General features: G+C 39.6%; 1 protein-coding gene across 10 annotated transcripts in view; it reads right to left on the bottom strand.

Annotated features, from left to right (window-relative positions):
* The window catches only part of ATF7IP (activating transcription factor 7 interacting protein), a 171,001-nt gene that overhangs the window by 57,166 nt on the left and 92,929 nt on the right, over positions 1-20,906 (bottom strand). For all 10 annotated transcript variants that reach the window (XM_054029971.1, XM_054029953.1, XM_054030001.1 and 7 more), the window contains 8 exons: positions 14,835-14,927; positions 13,310-13,455; positions 7,124-7,261; positions 5,624-5,689; positions 4,380-4,453; positions 3,676-3,764; positions 2,273-2,908; positions 19-86 (listed from right to left, as the gene is read on the bottom strand). In XM_054029971.1, the coding sequence (XP_053885946.1) occupies positions 19-86; positions 2,273-2,908; positions 3,676-3,764; positions 4,380-4,453; positions 5,624-5,689; positions 7,124-7,261; positions 13,310-13,455; positions 14,835-14,927 (1,310 nt within the window). The remainder of the gene's footprint in view (positions 1-18; positions 87-2,272; positions 2,909-3,675; positions 3,765-4,379; positions 4,454-5,623; positions 5,690-7,123; positions 7,262-13,309; positions 13,456-14,834; positions 14,928-20,906) is intronic.

Raw genomic sequence — 20,906 nt, 5'->3', positions numbered from 1 at the left:
GCATAAACCACAACCTACCTGTGCTGTGCTCTCAATTGGTCTCTTATTTGTTGAAGCATCAGTTGGTGGTCTGTTTGTCTGGCTCTCTGAGGGATCAAGAAATTGTTCATTTGCAATATCTAATCAGTGTCACACATACAATGATAAAAATAGACTTGGTGGAAATGTTAATGATTTAAAATTAAAAGCTTTATACAGCTGTAGATCTCAAAGTGGTTTACAAAATGTAGGTGGGATGGCAGATATAAAATCACAGGTACTTTCCAGTCCAATAACAATGCTACCCATTTTCTTTCTCAGAGGTCTCTTAGTGTTCTAAATGTATTTTTGGAACACCTCATTAGCAATCTCCACGACAAAAATCCCCCAAATCCTTCTTTATTCTGTATTTACACTGACAGGTTATAAAGTAAAAAACGAAGATATGTATTCACATTTTTGAGTGCAAACTGACTCTGAACATAGAAACAATGACTGAGCACAGAATCATTTAGTTTGATAGGACTGCTCTCTGAACAGACACTAAATCTTTAGTAAGGAGATCCTGGGGCTCCATTTTATACATGTTAAAGGGGTTGGGGAATATATTCCTGAAACACAATGAAAACTCCCAGTGCTCCTTGCTTGTAAGAGTGGGAAAACTCCTACTCCAAAGTGCTAAGCAAAGCAAGACTACAGTTAGTTACCGGTTCTGAGCTAAAAGCTGAATATGATATAAACAAGTGCCAGCTTGATGAGTAAAGCAGTTTGAATGTGTAATTTCAGACAAGAAAGTGAAATAAAACCAGTTCTGGTGCCAAGCTCTGCTTGTATTTTACCTTACCATGAAGTGGTTTAATTTTTTTATAGATGGCTTTAGCTATTAAATAGATGGCTATATCAAGTACCTCTATGGGGAGCAAATATTTGATAATGAGCTTTTCAGTCAAGCAGACAAAGGTATAACAAGATCCAATCAATGGCTGGAAGCTGAAACTAGACAAATTCAGACTGGAAATATGGCATAAATGTTTAACAGTGAGGGCAATTAACCACTGGAACAAATCACCAAGGGTTGTGGTAGATTCTCCATCACTGGCAATTTTTAAATAAACATTGGATGCTTTGCTAAATGATACATTCTAGTTCAAACAGGAATTATTCTGGGGAAGTTCTATGGCCTGTGTTATACAGGAGGGTTCATACACGATCACAGTAGTCCCTTCTGGCCTTAGAATCTATGAATATGCAGTACTGCTTCTCTGTCACTGGGATACCCATTCAGTCTGAAACACTGAGGACTGGTCCCAAAAATACTCAAGACTGCTCCACCTGACACATGGTAACTGAATCTAGAAATGCAGAAAAGCAGCAGTAGCAGCATTACCAAATGGCTGAAGATGGTAGGAAAGCACTTCAATTGCTTACTGAAGTATCATTTTTAAACATTCATTGCGCTTGAAGGCTTGGCTTTAACAAAATTGATACATTTAGTTTTTGTTTTTTTTGTGTTTATTCTGCTGTATTCTGAAAGGTGCGCCACAATATTGTAATGCCACCGATATAGTATTTACTTTCCTTGTAATGTGCCTTTACTCTGTAAAGCAGTATTTCTCAAACTGGGGATACCAACCCAAAAGGGGGTTGGCAAGGCTATTGTAGGGGGTCACAAGACCACAAGAAAATATTGCCAAGGGGAGAGGGAGCAGGAGCGGGAGTGGAGTACAGCAGCCGCTGCTCTCCAGCCACCCAGCTCTGAAGGCAGTGCTGCCGCCAGCAGCTGTGCAGAAGTAAGGGTGGCAATACCATAAGTATGCGCCGATGGGTATGTACTGTAATTTGTTAATACTTGTGGGGGAGAGGTTCATCACAGCCTGAAATATTTTCAAAGGGAAGGCCCAGAAAAAAAGTTTGAGAACCCCTGCGATAATGCAGTCATTTTGGAAGGCTGCATTAAAAATAAATGCATAACAACTAATAGTAGACTGGGAGTTTCTGGCATCAAGTGGCACTAATTCTAAACAAAGAAAACTTTAGCAGGCAAAAGTGCTTGTGTCATTTATTGTTAGAAGGAATTCAGAAATGTCCAACAGACACTTAAAATCAAACACTTTTTTGATGTAAGCAGTTTTGACAGATCTTAGTCTAGAGGAGTTGTCTCAGTAAATCATTCTCAGCAAATAAAATTCCTATATGAATAAACTCCACTTCTTGCCTGTTTAAAAGCTTCATGTTCCTCTTGCACATCTATTTTCTCTTCCACTCCCAAAATTAATATTCAAGCATAGCTTACCAACTCGAGATGCTGTGATGGTGCTTGGTTCAGTGGGAGCTGGACTACTGAATGCAGAGAGTGGGATCTTCATCTGTATGGGACCTCGATTGCTGGTAGGATTATACAGTCCTGAAGTAGCCACTGTGGTCAAAGTAGTCCTTGTGGCTTGGGCAACAGGATGTGCTGTAGAAACAGCCTGTACTGCCAGTGTTGTCCCTATTGACCCAGCACTGGCCGGAGAGTTCCTCTGAATACCAGGGCTGGGCACAGAAGGGCTGTTATTTGGTTTAGCTGGGTTAGTAGATGCCAGAGACACTGGAGTTTTGGCAAGGCTACCAACAGTAGAAGGGCTTTGTACAGATATAAATTCAACATTGCCTGACTGCTGGTTGGTGACCAAAGTCCCTGTGTGGCCTTGCAGGAGCTGAGGCTGGGAGGATACTGCAACTGGAACATGTAAAATTACTGGCAAAGACTGCAGTGAGACAGACATGGGCTGACTGTTGCTACTGGGCATCTGTGTGGTGCCAACTACTGTAGCTGTGTTGGCTGTAGGGAGAACTGATGTTGTCATGGAGCTGGAGGTCACAGGAGTCTGAGGTTTGGGCTGTCCACTGACCACTGTCTGAGGAGCAGCAAGACTGGGAGCAGACACTACAGAAAGGACAGAAACATTTTAAAGTTTATGTACCAAGTGAGCAATTTCACATCAATACAAAAGCATAAAAATGGAAAAACACAATATTAGATTAATAATTTCACCGGGGAGCAGGACAGTTTGTAACTTTTAAAAAATATTATTTATATTTTATATTACAATCATGCCCAAAGCGCCAATCAGTATATGATCCCCATTGTGTTAGGTGCTGTACAAATATACAGGAAGATATAACCCCTACCCTGAAGAAATAAACAGATGGCATTTTCTTAGTGTCAAAATTACACACATACGTGATTGATGCAGAGAAATGTTAGAATCTTGAACTCATATTTTCAAGAAAGTGTTAGTAGGCAAGTTTTATCCATCAATTAAAATACTGCAAAGATAAAATGCAGCAAGAATTGTAAAAATTCAGCTTATGGAAACAATACTACAGCCAGTTATTGAGAAATTACAAAGGCACAATTATAAGAGATCAAGGCCCCAGTTCTATAACTTGCTATGCACAGGCAGACCCCTACAGACACATACAGTTCCACTGAGGTCAAAGGGGCTGGGACCTGCCTATGTGCAACAAAACTGCTGGATCAGGGCCAAAGTTAGGCAACTGTCTATACAGTAAGTATGTAGTTAATTTGTCCGCTTGTTAGTAGAAGATGATTCTGTAGAAAAGACTTGATCTTCACAATTTTCAGGAATGCAGTCTTTGTTTAAACAAAATTGTGAAGTGTGTTTCTAAAGACCAGGCGAAGCTTCTTACCTGCATTCATGGGGGGTTGAAAAGGTGCTGATGTGCTCTCTCCTATGTTTCTCTTGGACTCCAGCATCTGTCTCACTGTGCTGGCATTTCTATGGAATAAAGGTTTATGTTAGCATCTCCCAGTGAGTGCTTCTGAGGTGTACCAACAAGCAGTACAGGAGTCTAGAGAAAGCAGTAGTTTAAAAAAAATTATCTAAACTATTTGTACTTATGTCATTTTCAATATCCACCTATTACTAAATACTTTCCTGTAAATTAATCCACTGTGTCATCTCTACCACAGTACTGCCAACTTCATTCATTACTTTTAGTGCACTTGTACACAATCTACCTTTCCCGATAAAAATACCTGTAATTTTTTTTTAAAGGTAATTTTAACTCCTTTTTAAAAATCTATTACTACTAGCTACTCAATATTTGGCATTACCTTAACTAAGTGCACATTTTCTGTAGAAAATATGAGTTTTGTGACATGAAAAGAATGGGCATGCATTCACAGCTGAACAGCAAAGGAGGAAATGAAAGGGCATTATAAATGGGTAAAATACAAGAATATTAAACTAGCACAAACTCAGGATATTCACTTAATTATATGCAGCAAGCTCTCTTACTGGGCTTGTTCTAAACACAACTCAGTATTAAAATGACAAATTCCTACTCTAGTAAACTTGAAAATGACACACAGCTGCTTTCTCAGTCCTCACCGATAGGTTAGGTTGCTGATGCTGCCTGTATCACTCACTGCTTTCCCTGGAGACAGAGGTGGGTTTGGTGGATTCTACAAAGAAATAAATCAACTTTAAATCTACTGCTTTATATTAAACTCTATTTTTTCCATTTTTGTCCAACGTGCAATTTCTACTGCCATAGACTCAAGACATAAGAACTTGAGATGTTTTAGGAGCTCTAAGCACTCATTCAATGAAGCATACTGTCCCCTCTTATTTGGCATATCTTAATCCTGGCTTCAAACTGTTCGGTAGGGGGAAATCAACGTTTCTTGAACTCATTCGGACTTTTAGTTTCCATCTTTTTCCTTGGTAACTTATTACAAATATATTTTCTGGACTCAAGGAAATAGTTCTTCCCCGTTTACTCCTAATTTCTTTAAATTTTTCCCCAAAATATGACGAGAAAGGAGATATTCGTCTGGATCTACTCACTTGCTTTCCCCACCAAAGCCCTAATCTGTCTTGCGTGGGCATGGCTCCCTCCAGAGTCCTTCAAACTCTGTTCCAAGTTAAAGAAGAAGGCTGGATCCAGAGCCTCTGAAGGTGAGCCTGTCCTACGATCTGAGGGAACTACATCTAATTCCTTAATTTTTACGTATGAACTTGAAACTGCAGTCTCATTTACAACAAGGTCCCTTTACACTGCTCTAAATTACACTTAGGACTTGTCTACGCAGTATGGCAATGCACACTAGAGGGCTGCGAATTTTAAAGTGCACCACTATGTTGCGCACTAACTGTCCTACATAGATACTGCTGGTGGATACTAGAAGTTCCTTTGTGCATGTTAAACTCTTTATAATTTAAACCCCTCTAGTGCACATTACCACACCCTGTAGACCAGCTCTTACACCCATTTCAATGCACCTTTATGCTGCCAAAGTGTGTAAAGAGGCCTTAATGAAAATCGGAATCAGGTCCTTGAATTTGAATGAAAAGATGGAAACACTAGGCTTATTGTAGTCTCTAACATTACCACCTGCTAACCAACACTTCTGACATTAGTCTCACACCCAGCATCAGACCAAACTAAGGCAACACCCTCTTGCACTTTCTACAATTAGAACAGATGGAGAAAATTTCTCCATAACAGGGGAAACTGTTTAACTGTATTTCTATAGCATTCTTTTCATACTGAAACATGTATTTCCATAGGTTATTACTCAGACTACTTTTGAGCAAAAACTAACAAAAGAATCTACAATTTCAGTCCTTACTTCCTGTTTTTTCTTCAGGTCCTCCTTGGCTGCTCCAAAACGTTTTGTCAATCTAGCAATTTTAGCCTGGTGGCGGAGGGGGAGAGAACCACAAAAAACATTTTAAAAAAATTACACCAATTAAAGATATACACTGAGATAAATTAAATGCAATTTTAGAGAAAATAGTCTTTCCCCTGAAACATGGCACAACCTGCAACTAATACTCTACAGCAGAGAAGCAAGTGTGTGAGAGAGCATGTGTGCAAGAGAGGGAGGGAGTCTCAAACTTTTTAAAGAGATAGTCTGGACCATCTTTCCCTCTAGAAATTACACATACCACCCTCCCTTCCCAATGGTGATCAGACAATATCCCCGCAGCACCTAAAGCAACTACTTATGTGGAAAAGTAACATTAGGAAAATATTTAAAACTATTTTAATGTCTCATGGATTATCATTTGGGAAAAAATTAATCATACTTTTTCTGCTCTTCACCTCACCTCCCTTTCCTATCTATTCTGCCCGCTCTCATTTATCCCGTACCTGAGTTTCTTTGCCACCTGATCCTTCTTTCCCCCTGCATACACTGTCCAGATGCTAGGTTCTTTTATCTTCCGGAATACTTTCCGGACATCTCTTATTCCTACTCTGGACATACTGCCTAGAGCCCATTCCCTCTGCTTTTCTTCATCCATTGGCAGATCCTGATCCTTTCCAGATGGCAGCTTCCATAACTGGCTACTTCTGGTGCCACCAGTTAATGCTATTCTTCTCCTACAAAGCAGCAGACCTTTGTATAGGCAGCTATGCTGCCTCCTCCTCATTTCCAGTTTCTTTTATAGACACACAGGCTCTTCTTTGCAATGAAGCATCTGTATGAAGAACTGGAAGCAAGGAGCCATCCCCATGAGACCTGCTGGCTCTCCATAGACTGTGAGCGTCACAGACAATAGATTTGGGAAACTCTGATTTAAAAAACCTGGCTCACTCAAACTTACCACCTTTTACATATTTTTACAAGGTAACAAGAAAGGCTGCAATCTGTATGACATATATTAATTATATGTGCTGCAGAAGCACCTAAGGGCCATGGATTAGATTCCTATTGTGCCAGGCTTTTTACAAACACACAAAGAGATTGTCCTTGCCCTTATGAACTTAAAATATAAGTATGGCTAACATCAAAAAATTCACAGGTCACATGATTTTCAATTTATTTGACAGCTATATTACATAGGTTGGTGCCTCAATACTGTGATGATGGGTATACTGAAAATGCCCTAGGTACCATAGATTGATCAGTCTGTGCAAGGCTTATGTCAATAGACCATTAGAGTTCATGACATGAGCCCTGCACAGACTGATCGAACATGTATTCAGTAGCCTCAGGTTTGGAAAATTCCACACTTTCTGCAGGAAGACTGGGGCAGCTCGAAAAAAAAAAAAAAAATGAACACAGCTAGTTGAGAAGCTAGTTTTTAAACAATGCCATACTGTGCCATGTAAAACACATAAGTACCTGTAGTTCAGTAAGCACAGTTTTATGCCTCTTGCTACATTCTATCTTCTCTACTCGTGTTTTCAGATCTGCCAAAGTCTTGTCAAATACAGCACACTGCAGGGCACTGAGTTTCTCCTCTAACAACCTCTGGACGACCTAGAAAAATATGCAAACATACATTACCAGTACTTGGGAGGCTGGCAATGTCTTTATGCACAGCACACATTCAGCATCTTGTCACATACAAAGATTGATGCTGCAATTCTGTCAAATCAAAATACTGATCATCAGTACCATGATATTTAAGTATTTTTGTAGATGCAGAGTTAGAAAAAAGAATTTCTCATCTTGAGTTTTAATAGATATAGATGGACCCTCTGCCAGTTGCTGAACAAGTCCATCTCTCTATAGCATGATAAACATGTATAATCCTACCAAAGCAGTTTTTATAAGATCCTTAATAATAGTGTGAAAGGCACTGTGGTAAAGTTTTGTGTAAAGGGACTTTTCCCTGACCTTATTTCTGTCACCATAGATCCTGACATTTTAAAACTGGAATTTAAGAAATTCAGTGGAAAGAACAAGCCTAACACATTTCTTTCAGACAGAGTTTTCCTCCAACACAACTGCCCTATGCTCCCATCTGTGGAAAGAGAAGTTGTACAGTAACTAGAGTGAGATGTGTGGCCCTTATCTGTATTTCACTGTGCGTGCATATGGACCCATGCACCTGAAACTGGAAAAATTTTGCGAGCAGTGTCCATTGGTCCATGCCTGCACCCTTCTCCACATACTCCAAACTGAGGGCATAAGGGATAGACCAACCACCTCTCCAGTTTCTTCTCTACCATGAATTATATATAAAGATCTGAAACAGATAGGGACCACATCTCAAAGAATGCCAGTTACTGTACCAGGTAAGTAACTCCTCTTTCTTCAAGTGTATTCTTCTTCAAGTGTATACACTATGTTTATTCCACGGTGGGTGACTGACTAGCAATATTCATTGAGGAGGAGGAGGAGGGTGAGAGGACTTCTGTGGTGCCGATGACTGGTGGACTGCTGTGTTGAAAGCTGCGTTGGGTGCAGAAACTTGTACCAGGGCATAAATGATTCAGGAAGGTATGGACTGAGCCTCATTTTGCTGCTTCACAGATTTCGATGAGAGGAATGTCTCAAAGTGAGGGTACTAGTGTGGCCTTGGCCCTAGTCGAATGGGCCCTCATGGAGAAGAAGTGCTTTTCAATTTGTGACGGCAAAATGCATCTTGAAATCCATTTAAGTCTCTGGGAAGAGATCACTTCCCCTTCTCATCTGTTCATCAAAGAACTTAGGAAGTTTCCTAAAAGATATTGTTCTTTAGGTAGAATGCCAAAGCTTTACAGACATCCAGAGAATGAAATCTTCTATCCTCACTGGTGATGTGTGGTTTAGGGAAGAAGACAGGTATGTGAACTGAACTGTCTTATTAAGATGGAATTCTGAGATTACTATGGGGGTATATTTAGGGTGAAGTGTTAGAGAAACTTTGTCCTTATGGAAGACTGTGTATTTTAGATCAGCCATAAGGGTGCCCAGTTCACCTACTCTTCTAGTTGAGGTGACTGCAACCAGGAAGGCAACCTTCATACATTAGATAGGTGGGACAAAGAGCATGAGGCCAGAGGTTCGAATGGAGGCCGTGTTAATGCTGAGAGGACCAGACTGAAGTCCTATTACAGAGTGGGCTTCATCACAGAAAGAAAGGTTCTGGCCAGACCTTTCAGAAATTGTACAGTATCAGGTTGAGTGAAGGTGGAGTGGTTGTCTCGGTTGGAGGATGGCAAGAGTTAATAGCTGTTAAGTGTACCTGTAGGAATCTAAGGAAAAGTTCACCTGATGTCTCTAAGGAAAGAAGATACTTAATCCCAAAGAACTTTGACATCCCCACCATATTATCTCTAAAGGCAGAACCGCCATCAGCAGCAGCACAGAAGGAAGGATGGCCTGGTATGGTATTGCCACGCTTACTTCTCCGCTGCTGCTGGCAGGGCGCTGCCATCAGAGCTGGGTGCCCGACCAACAGACGCTGCTCTCCAGATGCCCAACTCTGAAGGCAGCACAGAATTAAGGGTGTCAATACTGCAAGCCCCCTAAAATAACCTTATGACCCCTCCTGCAACTCCCTTTTGGGTCAGGACTCCCAATATAAGAAACGCTGATCTTCCCCGTGAAATCTGTATAGTAGAGGGTAAAAGCACGCAAAAGATCAGATTTCACAGGGGGAGACCAGGTTTCACAGTCCATGATGCATTTTTCATAGGTCTATTAATAGATCTAGGAAATGTCTGTAATCATCCGGGGATGATGGTGACAGTCTTGTCAGAGCTGTCTGTTCTGGATCTTCCTTCTTCTCCATTAGTTCCTGAGGGGTTCCAGTTCCTCTCTGTAAGGAGAGGAATGTCATGATTCACGATGTGGTTATACCAATTCATGATAGCATATATATGGGCCCCATAGTCCCAATAAGAGGAGTCCAATGATGATTGAGGCCCAAAGGCATAGGGTACTACTGGTCCCAAGATGCGTATACTATCTTAATATAAAGGAGCCCAGGAGATTCTGGATCCTCTATCTGGGCTAATCTCCCACTTTGGTGGAGGTAATGATGCTCTCTCACTCATGCCCGATTCACCTGAAGAGAAATAGGTAGTTTCAATTCCATGGGTGGTATTGTGGCTCTTGTGATGCCACAGCTGGTGGAAGGTACCGGAGAACTACTCCCTCTTTCATGCCATTCCTGGACTGGTGGTGTCAGGGTCTCTCATGTGAGGACTGGATCTGAGAATATTGGAGACTCCAAGGATGATGACTATAACTTCAGGGTTAATCTCTCTCCCCCTAGATGTGGAGAGGTGCAGAGGACTCCCATCCTGTACAGGTGGAGTTTGTCTGGTCAGAGTCTTTGGTGCCAGTCGACCAGTCTTTGGAGTGCAACAGTTCCTTTGGTAGGAGGCACTCGGTGCTTCTCTTTTGTTGGTACCACGGATGGTATTGCTCCTGTGAACGATGCTGATCTTAGTGCACTCTTGCTCTTCCGAGATGAGAGGCTGTGTCCCTTATGTGCTCCCGAGCCTCCTGAACCAGGATATGAAGTCTCACTTGACTTAGATAATGTCAGGGAAGAAGTCATCCTCTTGGAAGTAGACCTGGAGGGGGATTTCTCTCATCGCTTATGAAGATGTTTGCTACTCTCCTGATGTTCTTTAGTGGAGGAGTCTTCAGTTCTACTTCTATCAGCCCTGGAACTGGAAGTCACCATGCTTGGAGGCATGTTCCTCAGTGCTTCTGCCAACCGATTAGAGGACTGTTCAGCCTGGGTCAGACTGGGGCCCTGCTGTGGAATCCATAAGAAATTTTCCAAGCATATACTCACAGGCTTGGCGAGTTCTGCTGGGGAAGGATCAGCATATGCTGTACTTTGAGGAAATATAAGATTGCCCAAAGCAGCAGAGGAATTTTAGGTGAACATTGCTGACTAGGAAGTCCAGGGGCAGGAAACAGTTCTTGAATCCTGGGCATATTAGCCACCCACCGGGAGTGGGGGGGGAGGGGGAATGCCCCCCCTCCCCAATCCTAAACTTGTCCTAACTTGCTAAACATTAAAAAGCTATCTAAAAGTAGTACAAAAAAGACTCTTTACAATTATGTACAGGTAAAAAACGTAGCAAATGCTGCAGACCCTGAAGGGTTCCATCTCAGAACACAGGCAATAGAAAGAAACTGGAGAGGCGTTTGGTCCGCACTGCCCCTTACGCCCTTGGTTCCAAGCACAAGGAGAAGAAGAGTACAAGCACGGACCAGTTGACCCTTCTAACAAAAATCTTCTGGTCCAGGAGCATGGAACTCATATGCACCCACAGTGGAATACACCAAGAGACCATCACTCCAAGAAGCAGCTCAAATTTTAAGTGCTGAAAGAGATAAAATTGGAGAACATTTTGAGCAGAAGTTCTATCATTTCTAACGCTAGGATGTTTCTCCAATCACACAACTGTAAAAGGAGCAAACCTTTCTTGAAACCCACAAATTTTTTTTTCTAAATATTTTAATTTCATTTTACTATCTACTATATCAGTAAAGTTGCAGCAAACACCATGCAGAGAAGGACAGCCTTAAGGCTGCTTCGACAAAAACAAACTTTAATCCTATTTAAATGGTTCATTAGAGAAGGTGTTCTCTTAGGCCCAGCCTAAATTTAAAATGTATTTTACACTTGGCTCTGGTCTAAAGAGCATTTCAAACATAGTTGCTACTGAACTTTTTCCAAATGTATTTTGGTTCCCAACACAGACAAATTTTGAAGATGTCTGCATACTTTTTTTTTTTTTTTTTTTTTTAATTTCCTAGCCTATGCTTCAACCAGGCAACATGTGGAAGACTCCTGTCCTTCCATACCTGTGGAGTCAGTCTGGTCAGAGAGTTTTTGCTGGAGCATGGCAGTGCCATTGGTGTAGGAAAATGTAGAAAACATTTTTATTTTAAATCCCTATTTGAAATTAGATCTGACACTCATTCACACTGATTGGCCACACAGTATTTGGAAACGGTTCAGTACACTTTTGAACACATTTTCAAAAACAATTCCAAATGAGATAGCTCTCACTCCTCTTCCTCCCCCACCAATTCTCCAACAAAAAGCAGCAGACAACACTATATATTCCTGGATTTTTTAAAGTTAAAAATATGCTGAATTTTGTTTTTTAAATCCTTGAGATATTCTCTGTACTTCACAAAGAAATAATAGGATAGAAACATTCTCATCCTCCCGTAAGTCATACTTAAAACTACAGCTAGATAGTGGGAGCAACAAAAATCAGTAAAATTTCTAAGTAAAGCATTAGAATCTTTTATAATACTTATAAGCCAACCTCAGCATGAATGATTTCAGACTGAAAGAGGTGAGCATCACCAACAATTATACATTAAAAAGATATTGCCTAGTTATACTGGACCCAAAATTTGACCTGCTTGAGAATAATTATAATTTGATGGAGAACATTCTCCAGATTTTTCATTTTATATAGTGATTACTACATACAAAAAACAAAAGAATGTTACTTAGGTTGTAAAGTTGAGTACTTGAAAGTTAGGAAATGCCAAATTTAAGATTTGTCCATGAAATCTTAATTCACCCTGCCTCCCCTTGTAACACACTCTTCAATTACATGATCAATACTATTTTTTCCCCACAGGATGCATTATTCCCCACTCGGTGCATAGGTCGGACAGTGCTCAATGAACTATGCAGCTGTTCAATATTTCTTATAATTCAATGTGTACCTCATTTTATTTCCTGCACACAACCTAAAACTGCACTGAATATCTAATTAATTACAGCAGGGTTTTTTCTATGGTTTTCATCACCTAGTATCTGAAAGCAAAGAAAGCTAAAATAAGTTCTATGATGTGCAACTGCAACAACCCTGTCCCCTCCCTCCATTATGCAGCAGCAGCAGGATTTAATCCCTAAATCTTCAGCACAGGCTTCTAATGCTTAAGCTAAAAGACCAATAGCACCAGGCAGCCACTATCCTCAGTGGACCAGCCATGAGAAAGGATGAAAAATAACACAATATAACAGTGGTTTATATATGCAGAAGTAAACCCATTTTTCAGACAGCACAGACAAGCACAGACGTAGTGTGACACTGTAGCTGAAACTTAGCTTTGCCATAATAGAGATTTATGTTCTATTCCCAATTTAAGTAACCTAGAACGTCTGGATCAATAATAAGGACTGTGAAGGGCACAGAATTATTAAAGCTAGCTAGAAGACACTGAGTCTAGAATTCATGATCTCCTGATTCCCAATACAGTATATCTTCCCTTCCAATTTAGGTCATGACTTCCCATAAAATGAAATATGGTAATTTACTATTACACTAAAATAATTAACGATTCCTTCTGCACAATAGTTTCTTTTCTCATTCATCCAAGTATTTTGGATGTCCACAAAACATCTAATAATAAAAGCAGGAGTTTATGCAATTTAAAATGAAAATACAGTCAATGGACTGATTTTTGTGATTTGCGAGTTAATATGGAAATTATGTCCAAAGAAAAGAGGCTAGAACTCAAAGTGAAAGATCTACAATAGAAGAGCTGTGGGTTCCACCTAAAAACATTTCTGACACCTCCATTCTGCAGCAAGATCTAGTATACCTTTTGCAACTTCTGGTTAATGTCCCCTCTGGCTGTAATTTTTACTTGGAGTTCTGCTTCATACTCTTCTCCCATGTACCGACGACGTTTAGAATGTACGTTGTCCATATCCTCTGATTTGGAACGCTTCCTTCTTGACACTTCACCTGGAAGCATATAGCACAGGAACCGCTGAGGAATCTTTTAAGAACAGCAGCAACCAAAGGAAGCCTACAGCTATCAGTAGCATCCTTTCTTTCAAGTCCAATCACTCATTATTCAAAGGATGACAGAATCTTGGGAAAAATCTCAGATTTTTTTTTTTTTTTTAAATAAACCAGAAAACTCCTACACTGTGACTTCAATATGGAATTTTGATTCAATGCACCGAAGAACAACCACCCTTTTAACCTATGACACTCTAAAGAGACATACTCTGTAAATTTAAATGAGGTAATGAAAATATGCATAGCCATCTTGGGCACACAGAACCTGCCAAACTGCTCCTCCAAAATGCATGACCATTCTAGTACCATTCTTTCCTTCTCACTTACCTTCTTTAAAATGGGCCTTCCCTCACCTTTGAGCCCTATAGAGATATATAGGACAGTAATTCCCTGTATTGAGAGATAGAGCGCAGCAGGATCCCCATCCAGCCCCTCCCCCTCTCCTGCCACAGCGTGCTGTAGTGACCTAGGTATATATACCATAACCTGACTAAGCTACAATGAACGGAGGCTACTGTAAGCATAAATACAGAGAGAAAAAGGGAGCTTGGTACAAAAGAAGAAGACTGGGAGTAAGGGAGTAAAATTAAACAAATTAAAAATTGATTTTAATATTGGTTTAGAGAGATGGACTTGTATACCTTTTCCATATCTACTTTTTATTGCATACCTGCTATGAGCTCTAACTCAAATCTTGCAAATATCTGTATATTCATGGTTTTCAACTATTGTACAGCTAACTTAAATATTTTTAAAATTTGCATTACCACCTAAACTACTTACCTATGTTTAGAAAAGTTTGATTCTTTTAATTTAAGATACTATTACAGTGCAAGGTAGCTATAGAATAAAGAGTATTTTTAAAGGAGATATTGATTATTGCAGGAGTGTCAACTTTCAAATTTTCTCCCTGTGAATTTTCATACTAAAAGAAAGCACAAGTGCTAAAGCTCCATCTCTGAGTTGTCCATCAGAAAGTATCTGCAAGTTTGGTAGAAATCAAACTCAAAAGAAAACCTCTGAGTGGAATGAGCATTGTCCCTGGACTATCAGACAGAAGTTTACTAGGAACATTCATGTGGTTAACAGTACTTCAGTGGCACGCATGCACTTCAACCTGCAGCTTTTAAAAATATATCATTAAGTTGAAGGTAGATATTTTGTTACTATGTAAATATTTCTCAATTAGATAACACATCTGTCTCACATTAAAGTACTAAAACAAAGGCTAAACCTGAGAATTTAATTCTAGAGCAACACTACACTGATATTCTTTCATTCTTCCTGTCAATAAGACCCAACACCTTTACGGTACCTACTTCTTTCTGGATGCTTTTCTTCTTCTTTGTGCTCTTCCTTTTCTCTCTCGTTATCCTGTTCCTTGCTTTCTTTTTCCTCCTCTTCCACCTCTTCTGCAAACACAAAAGATGACCAAATTTTATTTCTTTACATTCATTGATAAAAACAATATTAAAATGAGAGTCCTCATGGGGGTAAAATAATTCCACCATCTCTTTGAAGTCAGTCTTGTTTTGGCTGATGAACCTTGGGATTCCTATGCACATTTTCACACAGCCATTTGAGAAAGGAAAAGAGAGGTGTGGGGAGGGGGGGGAAGGAGGGGGAGGAAATACCTTGAAAATCAAAATAACTACAGTACAAAACAGTAAAAGCATTTTCAAAGGAAATTCTCAATTTATTTAAACAGCTTGAAAATCACTTGACTTTCTGAAAGTTGTCTTTAAACTACTGAAGAAATAAAGTGTTTCAGTTAAAGTGATGTTAAAATGGCTGCCTACCAGATGTCACTTTGCATTTTTCATATTCATGAAAGAGGTACTGTACACAAAAGCTTTAGTTCTTCACTAACAAAGTATTCATATTTTTATATTTCTTTCTGTAAATAAATCCACATTTAGATTATGTTGGAAGCCATAAGGTGGAGAAGTTTTTTCCCCCCACCTTTAATATTCCTAAACTAGTAAGTGGAACAAGATGGTTGAGGTAATATTTTTTTAGGAGACCAACTTTTGTTGATGATAGATACAAGCTTTCGAGCTTACACAGAGCTCTTCTTCAGATATGGGAAATGTAATCAGTGTGAAAATGAAAATATGAAAAAAGCGTGGGGCTGGGATTAATAGTTTATAGATTGTTGTAATAAGTCATAAATCCAGTGTCTCTTTTCAGTCCATGATTTTTAGTGTCTAGCAAACTTATGAATTTAAGCTCACAGGTTCATCTTTTGAAGGTGTAGTGAAGATTTCCTTTGAGGATGATGGCTGAAGTCAGATATACAGGGATCGCTTTGAAAAGGGTTCACCCACAGTTGATCTAGTGTGTTTGTCTTTTATTGTTTTTCTGTGTGAGTTCGAGTGTAGAGATTGTTTCATTTCACGAACATAGCTGTTACTGGAGTATTTAGTGCACCTCTTGCCTTATTGTCCTTAAAGGGGTTAAACTTGATGCTCAGGGTGCTCAGAACACTGCTCTACAACCAAAATGCTTCTGAAATAAATGTAGTCAAACTTTACTAATTCTGGGTCACTTAGAATGAAAATGATGCTTAAAATTGTTGATTGGCTCTAGTTTTCAAGATATGCTATTGGGTCAGTATATACGACCCTTGACTTGGGAATGACGGAGGATAAGTGAGTTATAAAGGGAAGGGATCTCAATTTAAATCAGAAATTACTAAAATACATCTTTGACTAGCTCTATGAATAAATCTATGACTGGGTTTGGACACTACTTGCTTTTTAGACAAAACAATGAATGATGCAATCTGAAGCTGGTATTGTGTCATACATGATATGAATTGCATCATGTTATTCATAGAAGTCATGGATGATGCAATCATAACGAAGCTTACATCACTTTGATGAACAAATTGCCCTACATCAGCTCTAGAAATCATACAGTGTCGTGCTCTCTTATTTGTCAGTGTCTCAGACACTGTTTTCAGGGGTCTAGGGCAGAGGCATCGCATGTCCCCCAAAAAGGGACTTTGACAAGACGTCTGAGGCCAGGAGTCCTTCCTAATACCCCATAGCTAGAACAGTGAGTGGACTCTACTCAACTGATCTGGAAGCATGTGGGATCCAGCAATTGGGTCCACTTGCAACAGACTGGTGACAAATGACCAAATGGAGTGGTACTGGGCCACATTGTAGCACACTGGAAGAACTACTAAATGATGTGCCTCAGAACACAGCTACCAATTTTTCATCCAAGGAGGTGAAAGAGTCCAGTTTGAAGGCTGGAAAGAACATGCAAGGAGAACATAGTATAGGTGTCTTCCAAGAAATTAGCCACATTCTTCAAAAACGGGTTTAAATACCATCAAGACAAGAATCTTTGGCTACCTAATAGACTGTGGTGATACAAGATCTAATCCATGTAGGAATAGTTCATTTTAAAAGCAGTTTAACCTTTTTGGAAAGAAACTTGTCACTTCATTGTCCTGAATGAATGGAATTTTACAGGTATACGTATGCCAAGAGTGTGCCATCTTCCTTCTGTTGGGCCTTTGAGGTTTGGGCAAAAAATGGGAAATACTTCCTGTTTAAGGTAGTCAGAGCCAAAATACCTTTGGCAGAAGAGGGAGCTATTCAGAGACATTTTGTTATTTAAAATCAAACATGACTTATTACAGTATGGCCACAGATCATGGCCCCCAGTATGCTACTTAGGAAAGCTGGGCATCATACATTAAAAGGGATAAAAAGACTCTAGGGAAGAGTGATGGATTTCCAAGTTAGCTTCTGAAGAAGCATGGCTTTGTGAAATCTGGAGACCAGGAAAGCCTGTCACAGGGAAACTAGACTAATCCAATAGTCTTTCCCTGAACTGCAGACAACAGGGTAAGGCACTTGTGCAATCCTTTATGGAGGAAATCAAATATGTTAGCCATTGTAGATTTGATTAATCTGATCCATTTATTTTGTACCAATTTTGACCAGATTCTGTAGTATGATGAGGAGGCACACAATCACCCTCCTTTGTGAAAGGGTTCCCCACTGATCTCCATTGCTAGCTGTGTCAACTCTCTGTTCAACAACCATTAATTTAGAGAACATTTTAAGTCTGGATGAAAAATTTAACCCAGGGATAAAAGTTTTAACATTTTGAGAAGGAATGCCTATCCCCAAATCATCCATCCATTTCTAAGGTCTCTGTCCACTACCATCTAAAAGTGCCAAACCAGAGTGGTGTACCAGGCCCTGTAGTTTCAGTCTTCTGCCACCAAGATGATCTGAGCATTGTCTTTCCTTGTTTTCCTAAGAACCTTGAGAATCAGGAAGGTACCAGAGGGAAGGTGTAACCATGATGGCTAATTCACATTCACATATGGGGCCTCTAAATAACAGTTGCAGCACTCTTGCCCAAACTTTCCAATTTGGATGCTTAAAAGTTAGGTACCTACTAGGGCTGTCAATTAATCGCAGTTAACTTATGCATTTAATTGCGATTAACTGCAGTTTTAATTGCACTGTTAAACAAGAGACTACCAACTGACATTTATTAAATATTTTGGATGTTTCTCTACATTTTCATATATATCTTGTATTCTGTGTTGTAATTGAAATCAAAGTGTATATTTTGATTACAAATATTTACACTGTAAAAAACAGAAGAAATAATATTTTTCAATTCACCTCACACAAGTTCTGTAGTGCAATCTCTTTCTCCTGAAACTGCAATTTACAAATGTAGATTTTTTTTTTGTTACATACCTGCACTCAAAAACAAAACAATGTAAAACTTCAGAGGCTACAAGTCCACTGAGTCCTACTTCTTGTTCAGCCAATCGCCAAGACAAACAAGTTTGTTACATTTACAGGAGATAATGCTGCCCTCTTCTTATTTACAGTGTCACCAGAAAGTGCGAACAGGCATTTGCATAGCACTTTTGTAGCCAGCATTGCACGGTATTCACGTGCCAGATATGCTAAACATTTGTATCACCATTCATGCTTCGGCCACCATTCCAGAGGACATGCTTCCATGCTGATGACACTTTTTTTTTTTTTTTTTTTTTTTTAAAAAGTGTTAATTACATTTGCGACTAAAATCCTTGGGGGAGAATTGTATGTCCCCTGCTCTATTTTACCCACATTCTGCCATATATTCCATGTTATAGCAGTCTCGGATGATGACCCAGCACATGTTGTTAATTTTAAGAATACTTTCACTGCAGATTTCACAAAACGCAAAGAAGGTACCAATGTGAGATTTCTAAAGATAGCTACAGCAGTCAGCCCAAGATTTAAGAATCTGAAGTGCCTTCCAAAATCTGAGAGGGATGAGGTAGGGAGCATGCTTTCAGAAGTCTTAAAAGAGCAACACTCTGATGCAGAAACTACAGAATCTGAACCACCAAAAAAAAATAAAATCAACCTTCTGCTGGTGGCTTCTGACTCAAATAATGAAAATGGACATGCATCGGTCCACACTGCTTTGGATGGTTTTCGAGCAGAGCCTGTCATCAACATGGACGCGTGTCCCCTGGAATGGTAGTTGAAGCATGCGCATCTGGCCCGTAAATATCTTGCGACACCGGCTACAACAGTGCCATGAGAACACCTGTTCTCACTTTCAGGTGACACTGGAAACAAGAAGCAGGCAGCATTATCTCCTGCAAATGTAAATAAACTTGTTTGTCTTAGTGATTGGCTGAACAAGAAGTAGGACTGAGTGGACTTGGAAGCTCTACACTTTACATTGTTTTATTTTTTTAATGCAGTATTTTTGTACATAATTCTATATTTGTAAATTCAACTTTCATGATAAAGAGATTGCATTACAATAATTGTATTGGGTGAATTGAAAAATATTTCTTTTGTCTTTTTACAATGCAAATACTTGTAATCAAAAATAAATATAAAGTGAGCACTGTACACTTTGTATTCTGTGTTGTAATTGAAATAAATATATTTGAAAATGTAGAAAACATCCAAAAATATTTAAATAAATGGTATTCTATTATTGATTAATCATGATTAATTTTTTTAATTGCTTGACAGGCCTAGTACCTATGTTAATATTTAGCTGCAGGTGCTCAACCCTTTGGAAAATCTGGCATCTTATTTAGGTGCCTAAATAAGGCATTAGGATTCTAACTTTAGGCTCAAGTTTGGAAAATTCTGGGGTGTACTTGAGGTGTACGTGAATTCTAGTATTCATCTGGTATTCCTCAATGGTTGCTCAACATTTACAAGGTCTCTAAATGAAAAGCCAAATTTTCTGTGTGATTGTTTTACCCGCTTAGGTGTTCCACCAGATGTTTGTCCCACCAGATGTTTGTCCCACCAGATGTTTGTCCCACCAGATGTTTGTCCCATACTTCATCCAGTGATATGAAATGGTGCTAGTTTCCATGGATGTTGTTCTGCCCAGAACTATGCAACAGATGTACCATGTTATGTTACCATGCTGATTGCCGAGGAGGATTACCCTAATTGAGTTGTCTCATTTGATCAGAATTACTTCCCCTCCCAGTCCTGCACCAAGGTAAGTGGTTTATATCAGACAAGACTCTCCTTACTACTCACATTTCACATATAAAAAGAGTAGCTGTGCTCCCAAATTGGTCCATACTGGGAACTAAGTAAGAGACAAGGTGAATCCCAAAGCCCATCAAACTGAAATCTATTGTGAGGGCTATTCCATCTGGATGTGAGAGCTATATGTTCTTCATGAAAATTCTGGTTTTACCCACCAGGTTAGGAAGTGTAGAATTGGCTGAGGAAGATTAGAGGCAGATGTTCCAGATTTTCAGGAAATGGTACTCCTTGTTGGAGAAATAGCATTAACCCCTTTGCATGGAGGCCAAGAAGGGGTAACTCCTCTTGTAATGAGCATTTGTTGGAGGACTTGATCTTGAAGATCTCCAAGAAGGGAAGGCATTTGTTACAGCCATCTTAGGCGGTGAATGGACTGGGTCAGTGACACTTGTTCAAGTAGACTGGCTACTAGGCACAGTGTGTTGAAGAAGCAGCTTAAAAATCCCTGCATTCTTCTCATTATGCTGGTCGAGTGAAATAAAACACACACTCAAAAACTTCTGGAAGGAGTTCTATATGGGCACTCGTTGTGGAAGTTCAGTGCCTGTGTTCTTGACCCAAAAGAATCTTCCTCTTGTTGTCCTTTTAGAGCAGTAGTAGTTGCAGAAGATTAAACAAATTAACTCCCACCTTGTAGGGAAAACTGTGAATAATACCCAGACACTCAGGAGGGGCAGGTGAAATGTTGGTTGAGCATGGTGAAGATAGAAGCAAAAAGGCTGTGTTTTGAGGATTCTACATGGCTTCTTACTGCTTTTTTCCTATGCCCACAATTACTGAGAAGTCCCTAAGAAAATGTGGTCAAGCAGGAGGATTAGGTTAGGC

Source organism: Malaclemys terrapin, chromosome 1, assembly GCF_027887155.1.
Source record: "Malaclemys terrapin pileata isolate rMalTer1 chromosome 1, rMalTer1.hap1, whole genome shotgun sequence".
Classification (NCBI taxonomy): Eukaryota; Metazoa; Chordata; order Testudines; family Emydidae; genus Malaclemys; species Malaclemys terrapin.
The sequence above is the reverse complement of the archived record's forward strand: the minus strand, read 5'-3'. Positions and strand labels throughout refer to the sequence as shown.